Source organism: Apaloderma vittatum, unplaced genomic scaffold (genome assembly GCF_000703405.1).
Source record: "Apaloderma vittatum isolate BGI_N311 unplaced genomic scaffold, ASM70340v1 scaffold23520, whole genome shotgun sequence".
NCBI classification, from domain to species: domain Eukaryota; kingdom Metazoa; phylum Chordata; class Aves; order Trogoniformes; family Trogonidae; genus Apaloderma; species Apaloderma vittatum.
In genome coordinates, this window is record NW_009695363.1 from 1 (window position 1) to 12537 (window position 12537).

At 41.0% G+C, this 12537-nt stretch overlaps 1 protein-coding gene across 1 annotated transcript; it reads left to right on the top strand.

Annotated features, from left to right (window-relative positions):
• The first annotated feature begins 9896 nt into the window (after positions 1-9896).
• On the top strand, positions 9897-11854 carry KCNJ13 (potassium inwardly-rectifying channel, subfamily J, member 13). Its single transcript, XM_009871148.1, has 2 exons — positions 9897-10374; positions 11232-11854. Exons 1-2 carry the CDS (start codon positions 9897-9899, stop codon positions 11852-11854), a joined length of 1101 nt encoding a protein of 366 aa, XP_009869450.1.
• Positions 11855-12537: the final 683 nt, after the last annotated feature.

A 12537-nucleotide genomic window follows, 5' to 3' on the forward strand; every position in this document is an offset into this window, starting at 1 on the left:
AAAAAAAGTTACTAAATTTGTTACTTTGAGACTAGAAAAATATTTTTAGAGATATATCTATTCCTTTCATCAAAATTTACAGCTATTACCCAGTGCTCATTCAGTAACATTAATCTGAGATTTTAGAATCTATCAATTAAGAAAAAAAAGATATTATTTCCTTCCATTGTTACTAAATTCAGTTAAGTTTCTGGAAATTGCTCTTTAACACTGGCAAGTTACCAGCTCAAAGCCTGTTCTCTTCCAAAAACATTTGGAAAAATAATTACCTAAAGAATATTGTTAAGTCTACTTTGCCACTGAATATCCCTTTGTTCTTAGCCCCTCTGCAGATATACACATGCTGTGGGCATATCCCATGGCAACTCAGGTGGTTTTCAGTCCTTAGGACAGCTGGTCCTGTTCCCAAGAACTGAAGCACTGAAGTCAGGTTTCGTGTTCTGAATTTACAGAAAACGGCATCCCCACCTGCGGCTGCGAGGTTTGAAACACACATCTCTGCAGAGCTGCCAAAACACCAAACATCAGACACAAGGGGGATCCTGACCCTCATCTGATTAAGCTCTACAGCACTAGAAATCTAAGAAACAAGAATTCATTACAAGGGGTCAGTATTATAGTCACATGAGGATGGTATCACCTGTGATTCTGAAGCCTTTCAAAACACAGCAGCACTCCAGTGTGTGATGTCAGATCACTGTTCCAATGCCACAGTTTGGCGAAATGAAGAGAGAAAATACAGTATACCACAACATACTTAAGTTTCCTGGTACTAGGACACCATAGCAAACAATATTCCAAGGCAGCAAGGTATGTGTCAAAACTGTCATTAGATGATCTTGAACATTAGATAAACCAGACAAGAATACAATTACAAACCAGTCACAAGCTCAGGATCAGAAAAATCTAGCTACCCCCAAGTGACAGCCTACAACAACACTGCAGACAAGAATACTCCTACAGCTTACATCTGAACAGGTAACTTCCAAAGTCCTACCACACTGTCTTCACCTAGACTTGAGAAAGCTCATTTCAGCTGAAATTACTTAAGTCAGCGAGTCAGTATTTGGGAATGTTTTAAGGATAAAAAAAGAGAAAAAAAAATAAAAAAATCACACAACAAAATGCAATCTATGGTTTTGCCTTGGACTAATTGACTGGACTTCCTGAAGAGAAGGAGCAGTAAAAGGGCACCTCTGTTCAAGTCTGTCACAAAGCCAGCAATGGTGTTTACAGAAAACTTCAGATAGAGCCTTGTGGTATCCAGCCAAGAAAGCTTACAGCTGTGCAACGCCGAGCTGAGGGAAGACTAACTGCAAAGAACAAGACCGGGATTCTGGGACGTAGCCCCGCGGCAACACATTTATGAAAAGGACTTACTACCAGAATGGCAAGTAACTTCTGCTCTCCATGCTGTCAGTCCATGTTTCCTACAACACGCTCACTGTTTGGACAAAATAAAGAGGGAAGTGATGACTGGCAGCAACGCTGTTTCCTCCACAGAACGGGAAAACGAGGGGAGTCTATTAATAAAGTGCTTTGACTTTCTCTCTTCTTTCTGCTGCACGCTACACCCTTCCTCGAGGAGAGAATAAAAAGAAAAACCTTTGAGGCTAGTATTTTTAAAGGAAATCAAATAACTTTGCTTAGATGCATAATTTTGTAGCTCATTTTACAAAAGAACAAAACAAATGGCTTCAAGGTGATGTTTCCAAAGAAGCCTTACCTTCTCATTAGGAGAATATTTGACACAGCAGGGACACTATGGGAATACGCACCTCACGAAGTGAATCGCTTGGAACCAGAGTCAGCGACAGACATCCAAAGTTCTGATGCCCATTTCTAGCTTCACTTTTTGTCTCTTTCCATAAAATCTCAAACAGTGGGTCTCAAAGACATACTAGCCAAGTATGGCTCCCTATTTTTTCACTAAATGGACTTTACATTGACATTATACACTGTCATGAGTATGGGTGAACCAGTAGATCCAAAAGGAATTAACAAGGGAGTTTAACAGCACAGTACACACCTGGAAATCACATACTGTGGCTATTTAATCTGCTGTGTTTGATTTTCAATCCATTCAGCTGAATCAGATTAGAAAACCTGTGACCACACACCATACACTTTCTACAGCACAAAATACGGTTTATAAGAAAACTGGGCTTGCAAAGAAAAAAAAAAAAATCCTACTTGAGACTAAAAGAGGTCAGCTGTAATGGGAGTTCAACTTTGCTGGAGTATAGAGACAAGGGTGAAGGACGAGTCACATTGTCCTACAGGCTTGACACAGCCATGGGAGTCCCCCAGCACTACATTACTTGCCCTGGTTCTGAAGGTCACTCTATGCCGATCAAAATTTTCAGTGCTGTGCCTGAACATGTATTAAAATGTTCCATACTAAGGAAGCAAAGAATTAATGTTTTGCAATTTGGGGTTGGGGGGAAGGTTAAAGGGGGGGCGAATAAAAAAAATTTTAAAAAGAGGGAGGATTTTGTTTCCTAAGCAGGAAAGTCTACATTAATAATTTTCCCAGCAGGCCTTCAGTAGTTTTACTGCAAACAATGACAGCCTTTGTTTCTCAGATCCTCTTACATCTGACATTCGATCAAAGCCCTCACATCAGCAGCTCACTAAGGGGAAGAAAAAAAAAGAAGGCATGAAATACTCCTGCATTAACAAAGCTGTCTTGAGAGCTTGGTTTTGCAGTGCCGTATACAGACCACTCTGCGTGGTCGTTCAGCCGAAACATCCTTCCTAAACAACTCTTCTCATCTGATAAGCAAGAGAGAAAACAGCTTAAGTGAAAGTGGTTTTGTTTACTGCACGGAGTCAGCCACCCACCCAATCTGTATTGTTTCATTCCTAGACTTTAGCAAAATCCTGTGATTAATTCCAGGTTTTCACAAAGGAGCAATGTGGAGATGGAATGGAAGTGGCCAGACCTACACCTTCTGACCAGCATTAAGCTACAGTTCAGCAACACCCTCCAGAGACCACAGGCTGTACCAGTAGCTGGAGCCCACCTTTCTGCTTACACCAACACTCGGGAGCTCCAGACCTAATAAGAAGAGGAAGAAGTGGCACCAGACAAGCAGCAGCAAGACACAAGAGTGTCTTTTCTCACCTAAAGAAGCAGTAGTTAGAAGGAAAGTACTGGAGAACATGTGTTTTCCAGCAGCAATACAGAAACTTCTTCCTTTCAGCTTTTCCAGGGGAATGCTGGCCTTTTCAACTTTCACATAAAATTCTTAAGATTAATACAAACTTTTAAAATTATCCTGATTATGGGAACGAGGGGGAAACACACTCCTCCAACTAAGTGCTTGAGGATCTCTCCTTGGCTGCTAAGGGTTGTGTTGGGTAAAGAAATGCTCCTAACAAACCAGCATTCTTTTCCACATGATCAGAGCTAACCGGCCCCCCTGCAGGCAAAATGACCAATCAAATCAGCTTCAGATGAAAACCAACCCCCCCCCAGCACTATAAACACAGGAATGAGACATACAAACCCATTTTTATTTTTTATTTTTTTAAAAAAAAGATCTCTACCAACCACTTGTGGGAAGTTTCTTGCCAGTGCTGGGACCAATACACAAGACCAGCCCAGTCCCTCTTTTGGAGACCAGGTATTCTCCTTCTCCTGCACACAAACCCTTCAAAGACTGGTGAGTACACAAAATGATCTTAATTCTTTTTTCTTATTGCACAATTACTAATTGTTCTGTTGTTCTTTAATCAAAGAAATCAAAGTTGTTTTCAGGGCAGAGTTTTAATTCTAAAGCTTGTTAAATTAAAGTATCACCTTAAACAAAATGGCTTCTGATCTTCCCCTCTCAAAAAGAAAATGCTCTCTCAGGTGACCATAGTCCTATCAGCATACAGAGCAAACTCAAAGTCACTGGGCAGTATTTCTTCAGAAAGTTTTCAAGATAAACAGCGCTGGAAAGATTCTGCGATGCTCTGCAAACAGAGATTATTAGCAAGCCTCCAGCTAAGGCAGCCAGGTGTTACTGTCCGAGTGTTACTTAAAAAAAAGTCATCCTCACCTTCTCGCTGCATTTGTCGTAACTCTGCCTTTCACTTCAGCTCCATCACAAATTAAAGACATGAGCATCACTTCTTCAGGCTGCTTTTACCATCTCATAATTATATCTCATGCCTTCAACCGTTTTCAATCAATGCATCCTCTGTGCTTATGGACAAAACATGAGCCAGCACTGCTGCCCAGGAAACCACACATGGGCATCAAGTATCAGCTCCAAGGTCCTCGAAATCTCAGCCATTCTAGACAAGCCATCGGGAAGTTTGCACTACACAGAGCGGGACTGCTCCTCACAAGCAGCAAGTTCCACAAAAAAATAGATGGCAGAAGAATTTTATTACTACAGCCTTATGTAAAATACAAACCTCCCTCTTAGCTGTAAATTTACTCCTCTATTAACAAGACTTGATTTTGCACTTCAGTTTTTCTATGAGGATTTAATATTTAAAGTCTTAAACAACTTAGCTTACCAAGTAAAGTCTTTGTAAAGTTTTTCTGCTTCTCTAAAGGTGGCCAGACTAGTTGGTCTGCTCAGATGCTACTTTGTAATCAAAAATTAGGGTTCATATGGATCCTCACGGTATTTTCAGCATGTTGTACTATGTGAAAATACATTATATATAAAATGGAGCATTACAGATGTCCCCCAAAATCAAGTATCTAAGTAGTTGTGCTTTCTGTACTAAAGAGAACAAAAAAAACCCCGCACCATGCCCCTCTCATTTTACAAAAATTTGGGGAGGGGTGGGTTTTGGGTTTTTTTTTGTTGATTAGGGTTTCTTTAAGCACATTGTGCAGTAAACTCTCACAGAAGGTCAAAAATACAAGCTCTCACATCCTATACTTTGCGGCACTTCCTTTGAAAAGTATGACCTGGGCTCAACAAATTAAAGTCCCCATTATTACAAGATTTACTTATATATGTAGCATAAGTGAAAACAGTTATCTTCATTCTGCAGCCTGCTCAGAAAAAAACCCAGTTTTGTCATAAACCACTTCCATTCATCTCTTTGAGGCATTAGCTCCAAACCTAAAGGATAAACATGTTTGAAATTTTAACTATCCTACTAACAATGGTAGTATAAGCTTTCAACCAAAGCAGTTATTCTAACTGAATTACTTCCCACATTTCTAAGATCAACCCCTAATCTGTTATATGATCCAGTCACGTCATCAATAGTGAAAAAACACCTTCATTTCCTAATATTGGCAGAGCATCTCAATGATTGCCATTTGACATAAAAATAACAATAAAAGCACCTTTAAAAACATTTATAAAAACTTAGCTTGTTCCTGTTGCAAAGTGCAGAACCAGCAACGCATCGGAAGGGTCACAGCTTAGAGTACAAAGATCATGTTTAAAAGCATCAAATTGTGTGCACCCAGGTCAAGTAAAGAGGGAACATACTGGTTCCCAGAGGGGCATGCCAGCACCACCTGGGTTCTAATAAACCTTCAAAATTATGCTAGTTGTAAGCAGTTTTGTTACTCCCAGCAAACAGCAGGTCCTCTTGACTACTTTGCTGTCATAACGAAGCAGCGCACTATAAACTACCTCAAATCCCTTCCAAGGTCAATTAGTACAGATTTTGTTAAGAGCAGAAGTTGGGCAGGTAGGGCAGCGCTGCAGAAGTTTTCCCTGAGCCCAGCTCCACATAAAAGCATTCAAGCTCCTGAAAAGGTTGCAGGTGCATTAGCGTACTGGGCTGAAAACCGGCTGGAAGTGTCAATGCAAATGTCTTCAACTAAGAAGGCAAACAAAAAGAAAATAAAGACGCTGCTGCAAATCCTATCAGAGTCTGAACAGCTGAGCTTCTGCGGTCAAGAGGAATGCTTAAGCAAAAGGAAAGAAGAAAGCACCATGGTGGCATGAAGCAGGAACGTAACAAAGAGTTGTTACAACACAAGGAAGAAGATCTCAATCACCAAGGCAGAGCGTGGGAGATCAGTGTGCTGGATCACAAATTTCAGAAATGCAAGCAATATTCTACAGCTGTAAGGGAAGGTTTCATCACACACAAATCAAAAACAAGTCAGGTCAATTTACAACCTGTCCAACTGCTAGAAACAGGTAAACTATGACTTTAAAAGGTAGTACTCACCCTACATTGACTTGTCTTAGAAGGGTGTATAGAACACAGAAGGCAGAATGAGGTACAGTGATGGTAAAGAGAGAAAAAAGAGCCTGAAAACTGACATACACACTGGGGTTGGTGATAACCATTTGATTTTCAATAGACTGGAAACAGGAAGGATTAGACACACAGAATGCACGATAAAAGACTGGTCAACATGCCAAGAGAGGCTTAGAAAAGCAATTTCTGACAGCTCCTGTCTTTCCAGTCAAGGGCTATCAACTGGGAGAAGAAATACCCCAAAGCTAGAGCAGTTTCACAAGTCAGGAACCAAGCAAAGCAAAACCAGGCAAACAGCATAACATAAAGGTTAAGAGGTTACATTAGACAAATCTGGATTAGAAACACAGTCTGCATCGAGCAGCAGAGACGCAAGTATTCTCCAAGAAACACTACATTTTTTTTCTTCTCAAGTCAAACCTGAACATTTTTACTAAAACATACACTGTTTGAAACTGAGATCAATGTGGGGACATCGAGGACCATGGTGGGCAAGGTATCAGATCAGATGGTCCAAATTCTACTTCACAAATTCATTAGTTTATCACTAACTGGAAAGAAGGAATTTAGCTTTTTTTACTACAGTGTGCAAGGAAAGGCGCAGACAGAAGGCAAGAATTCCTTTCAAAGTTACATCTACTCTTAAGTTGACGTTGCTTTTGAGCATAAAAAGGACTTATCCTCCAGCCAGAGTAAACTATCTGTCAAGTGCAGTTTTTCTTTCACCTCTTACTCTAAACCAATTGCATTACTCTGACCCTACCTGCAGTTTCTCACCCATTTTTCCCAAGAAGTTGAGACTTGTGGCTCAACAATACCATCAAAAGCTTTTGGGGGAAAAAAAAAAGCCAAAACAAAACAGTTTTGGTAATCAACCTTACACACTTCCAATACTATCAGTGCAGCTGAATTAGATACCTAATATTTTAAACAGGTAAGAAAAGTCAGATGCCTGTATCAAACAGCACCGGAGCAGTAACCTGGTGAACCTCAGCAGGTGAATTCCCCCACCGGGAGTCTCAAGGAGCAGAAACACAGGACTGTTGTGAGATGTGCTGCTGGGGGCTAACGTAGGTTCTCTCTCTCAAGTACCTCCAAAATCTTCCCACCATGGAAAAGATCCTCAAAAACCTGGTGGTGAACACTGACTAAAATACTTCAGAATTCTAAGTCAACATTAAGTGATTTACCACCACCCTAGAAAGCTCCTTAATGAGCCAAACTGCGACCCTGCAATGCTGACAAGCAGTTTAGTACGAGCAGCCTGTGGTGCTCAAGCATGACACCTTAGCGCTGATGTGTGGAAGATCTGAAGCACAGCCTAAAAAAATACACCACATTAAGTATGGTTTTTTTTCTCTTAACATAACACTGGAGGAAAGGCTTGTGTCACCAATCAATATCAGATTCATTTTCACAGCATATGTTTGTTCTGCAAACCCAAAGTACTTTGAGGGCAGCATGTGCTTCATAGCCTCCAAGTACTATGAGAGTTTAACACACACACACAAGTTCTGTTTTTCTGGGTTTGTGTTTTGGTGTGCGGTGTTGTGGGGTTTGTTGTTGTTGTGGGGTTTGTCAAGATGGCACAAACATTACAACAGTGCATTAAGGTTACACCATGAGGCTTTTTGCTCTGTTAGCCCTCCTCTATTCAAACAAAGAGAGGGCTTCTTGCACGTAAGGCTTATTCTAAGGCACTGTCTGCAGCTCCTTCTCAGCACGGTCCCCATCTGCCTTCCCAATGACATCCGGTTTCCAGCTCCTTCAACACATCCAGACTGGCTCTTCTAAACCTGAGCACAAGACTCAGCTCTACAGACAAGTCACTAATCGTCTAGATTCTGAAGCATTTAAAATTGTATTCAGGTTACTGTAAATTCCTTAACAGTGCAGCAAGACTGAGAACTGTTTTTTAGAGAGCTACACAGTACAGCAAGGATCAAACTCAGATGAAGGCAAGGGGTCATGCTATAAACTGAGGGGATTAGGATCAGAAACTGCAAGAAAAATAGCCTCGTATTATTGACCAGAAGAATCTCAGTAAGCCCACCGTATTCTTTGGCACAGGTGGTGGTTTCAAAATATTCCTTCTAGAAGATACAAACTGGAAAATAAAAATGAAGGGGAAAATGCCAAATTCCACTCAGGCTATCATCTGCTCTACCTCCTTTGACTACAGCATGGATAGAAGAAATAGCTGACTGGTTTTTGAGAACCTACAGAAGGAAAGAAAATTTAGCTAAATATTCACTATGATGTCAATTCTCATACTTCAGCATGCATTAAGCACAAGTAAAAAGCAAGAGAGAATGTTCTGTAATTAGTAAAATTTGGTAGCAAGATCAAGTAAACAGTCAGGAAAATGGGTGGCTTACAGAATCAAATTCCCCAAGAAAGAGTTCTACCGTTCACAAATCTATTCTGAAGTTCAGATTCCTTAGATCTAATGAGTTTCAAGATAAAACTGAGACAGCACTCTTGGAGGGGGAAAATCCAATTCCTCTAGCCTGTTTGTACACTTGTATTACACACCGAAACAGTCATAATTCAGAGAAAGATCAAAATGGCTAGGAAACCAAACTTCACTAAATGCACCTTGTATAATTACAATTTGTAGAATTTACAAAGATTTTTTAAATCCTCTCTTGTTCTACAAACAAGCTTCCTCAAAAGCTTAAGTAGGCTGCACACGTTACAAAGTCTCTATTTTATGTGAACTCACAACTAATTTTAATCTGTCCCAGGTGAACTTTAAACATTCAGTATTTATAAAATTTATGGATTTGAGCAGCCACTGTAATTTCAAAAGACACTCAGCATCTCTGACAAGTTTGGCAAGTCTCGAGACTTAAAAGTAAACAAAGGAGCCTAACTTGTCAAATACCTACAAGTACCCATCTTGCTTCCCACATTTGCAATTCCACCTCCATCCCTTAATTCCCACACACTCACTGTCCTATTTTCTTGTTTGGTCACTAATAAAAAAAAAAATACTGCTTAGACAGACTAGACTTCAAATTATGTCACAATATATTTTCAGTATTGATCTCCTGCCCTCTTTTTACCTGATCCTTACATAAACAGCCTCAGAGAGCCAGGAGCAGTTCTGCCCCAAATACTATAATTCTGCTTAACTGGGTGCTGATAGCGGTAGTTTCATGGAAACTCTGAAAGGGCTACATGGTGAACTACAGCATTCCCCTAAAATGCATAAACACATTAGAGAAACAATGTAATAAACATTACTTCCATAGTGCTATTGTTAATAGTATTCACAGTAGTATCGGTAAACTACTATACACTGCCAAAAAGAAGTTACGGAAAGTGATGCAATTGGGCAAAATTCAGTTTCTTTTCAGATACAGCATGCCTAATCCCATCCCACTCACCCCTGAAGAATTAAAGTATGCTACTCAAATGTAAATTTAGGAAGGTAAAGCACGAAAGTTATATTTAAACAACTAAGCAGGGAAAATCTGAGCAGCAGTCAGATTTTTAAACTTAATCTTTTTTAGCAAAGTATTACCACAAACAGTGGTAAATTCCTCTCCAGGCTCCTGACTTAATCTTCTCTGGATTGCAATGTATAAGCCCTCCTTTGTTGGCCACAGTATTTAAACCCCTGCTGATGTGTCAAAAACTGTGAATGTTAGGCAAAATACAAATGCACTGCATTGTACCACATTTTTTTCCTCTCTTCTCTCTTCTAGAAGATGACAACAGATGTGATAGAGAGCAATAACACCAAATCCAGTGTTCCCCTCCTGACCCAAAGATACCTGAGGATGGTGACCAAGGATGGACACAGCACATTGCAGATGGACGGTGCCCATGGCAAAGGCCTGGCATACCTCCGAGACGCCTGGGGAATATTAATGGACATGCGCTGGAGATGGATGATGCTTGTCTTTTCGGCTTCTTTTGTCATTCACTGGCTGGTCTTTGCCGTACTTTGGTATTTGCTGGCTGAGATGAATGGGGACCTGGAGCTGGACCATGATGCTCCACCTGACAACCACACTATATGTGTCAAGTACATCACCAGTTTTACAGCTGCTTTCTCCTTCTCACTGGAGACGCAACTCACAATCGGTTACGGCACTATGTTCCCAAGCGGGGACTGCCCCAGCGCTATCGCGCTGCTCGCAATACAGATGGTCCTGGGGCTCATGCTGGAAGCCTTCATCACAGGTAATCCTTCACATTTAATCTTTAAATAGAACAAGTGTAACAATTAGATCGAACAAGTGGAGCTAGAAAGAAATAGTGATCATACTGGCATCTGAAGGAACAAGTCAGTCACTACAAAGATGGGATTTCAGCTATGTAGTAAATGTTACATACACATTTCGTTAACAAAAAGCACAGAGGCGATATCAGGATCTGATTGTTCATTGGAGGATAGCTGTGAAAAACTCCACCTAGCACTTTCAATTAATTTTTTTCTTGTATCATTATCTCTCCTCATTTTTTCCAGGGAATTACAGTATTTAAAGTCAATTTGTTTTGATTTTAAGATTTACTTCTGTTTAGCTAAAGTATTTTTGTTGATCTTTATGTTTAAGTATTCCTCGGTGCCCAATGTAATGAAAATGTTTACAATGTCATAGCTGTTTTGAGCTATTTTGCATTATTTAAAATAACTTCCAGGTTTAAAGTATTTCAAAACACTTGAAAAATACACAGGTTACTTCACTGTGTATTAAGAAAGAGCCTCTCCAACAGTAGCACATGAAGATCAGGTACTATTACCAACTGCAGTAAATCAGGCCGAACTAAGGGCTCTCCTCCTACAGCTACAGCTCACTCCCTAAATATTAGTAAATGAGCATAGCTTAGAAAAAGCTGCATTGTAGGAAATCTATGCTTTTTAAACAAAATGGGTTAGTTTGATGCCAGCCTAGCAGTCTTCAGAAATGTGCAGGCTGAGGCTAGAAAGTCCAGCGAACCTGCTTCTCTCCTTCAGACTGTCTCGCGTTGCTCAGAGGCTGCAGGGAGCCAGCCCAGGCACAGTGCTTGCATTCAGTGTGCTCTTTTCTGTGACGCAGGTGCTTTCGTGGCAAAGATCGCCCGACCAAAGAATCGGGCATTCTCCATCCGCTTCACCCGCTCTGCCGTGGTGACGCACACCGAGGGGAAGCCGTACCTCATGTTCCAGGTGGCCAACACCCGCTCCAGCCCACTGACAAGCGTCCAGATTTCTGCTGTACTTTACCAAGAACAAGAGAGTGGGCAGCTGTACCAAACCAGCGTTGACTTCCATCTAGACAGCATTACATCCGAGGAGTGCCCTTTTTTCATCTTTCCTCTCACCTACTACCACTCCATCACTCCATCCAGCCCCCTGGCTGCTCTCCTCCAAAGAGAAGCCGCTCACCATTTCGAGCTGGTTGTCTTTCTGTCAGCTGTGCAGGAGGGCACCGGAGAAACGTGTCAAAGGAGAACATCCTACCTCCCCTCAGAGATCATACTGTACCACCGCTTCGCCTCCGTGCTAGCCCGCAACGCCAAAGGTGAATATCAGATCAAGATGGAGAATTTTGACAAGACTATTCCCGAGCTCCCAGCTGCGGCCAACTCAAAGAGTCCAAAAAGGACTGACAAGGAGATCCGCATCAATGGACAGCACGCCGACAGCTTCCAGCTCTCTGAAACTGGCCTCATAGAATAGAGAGAACAGACTCTGAACTTTGTGCTTTTAAAATTACTATTACGTTAAATTTCCAGGTTTCATTTACAACCTTTCTTCCTTGCCTGCCATCTTCTAGTGATCTCTCTCTTATACTCCCATACTTTTGATTACAAGATGATATGCAGAGTAAAGAGAACTGGTACACGCATGTGAACTGAGGAGAGGCTGGATTAACCACCCAGGACAAAGTCAGGTACAAGAATCACAGTACTAATTCTTGAAAATTAAAAGAGCTACCTGCTGAATTCACCAGACTATGATTAAAGCCGCACTGACCCCCAAAGGAGAGGCCTTCAAAAATCCCAAAGTCAACCAAAATCGTCACTAACCAGCTTGTGATAAAACGGACAAGAATGCAAAAGAACAATCTCAATCAAAACTAAAATGAGGTCATTCAGAAAACATAAGCAACCCTGTTCATACATAATCCTAATTTTTTCTGTTACCTTAACTCCTTGGGGATACAGAATTGTATCAGTTTTCAGGTGGCTGAATTCACTCTTAGGAAGTGCTGCCACTCTCTCATGGCAGTGAAAAGCACTCCTGCTGTGCTTACTAAGCAAAATTGTAAATACTAAGTGTAGTTCTTCATTCTGTCACGTAAGAGAATATCTCATTTCAAGACAGGTCTATGAAGACACTATCAAAACACCTTGATGTAT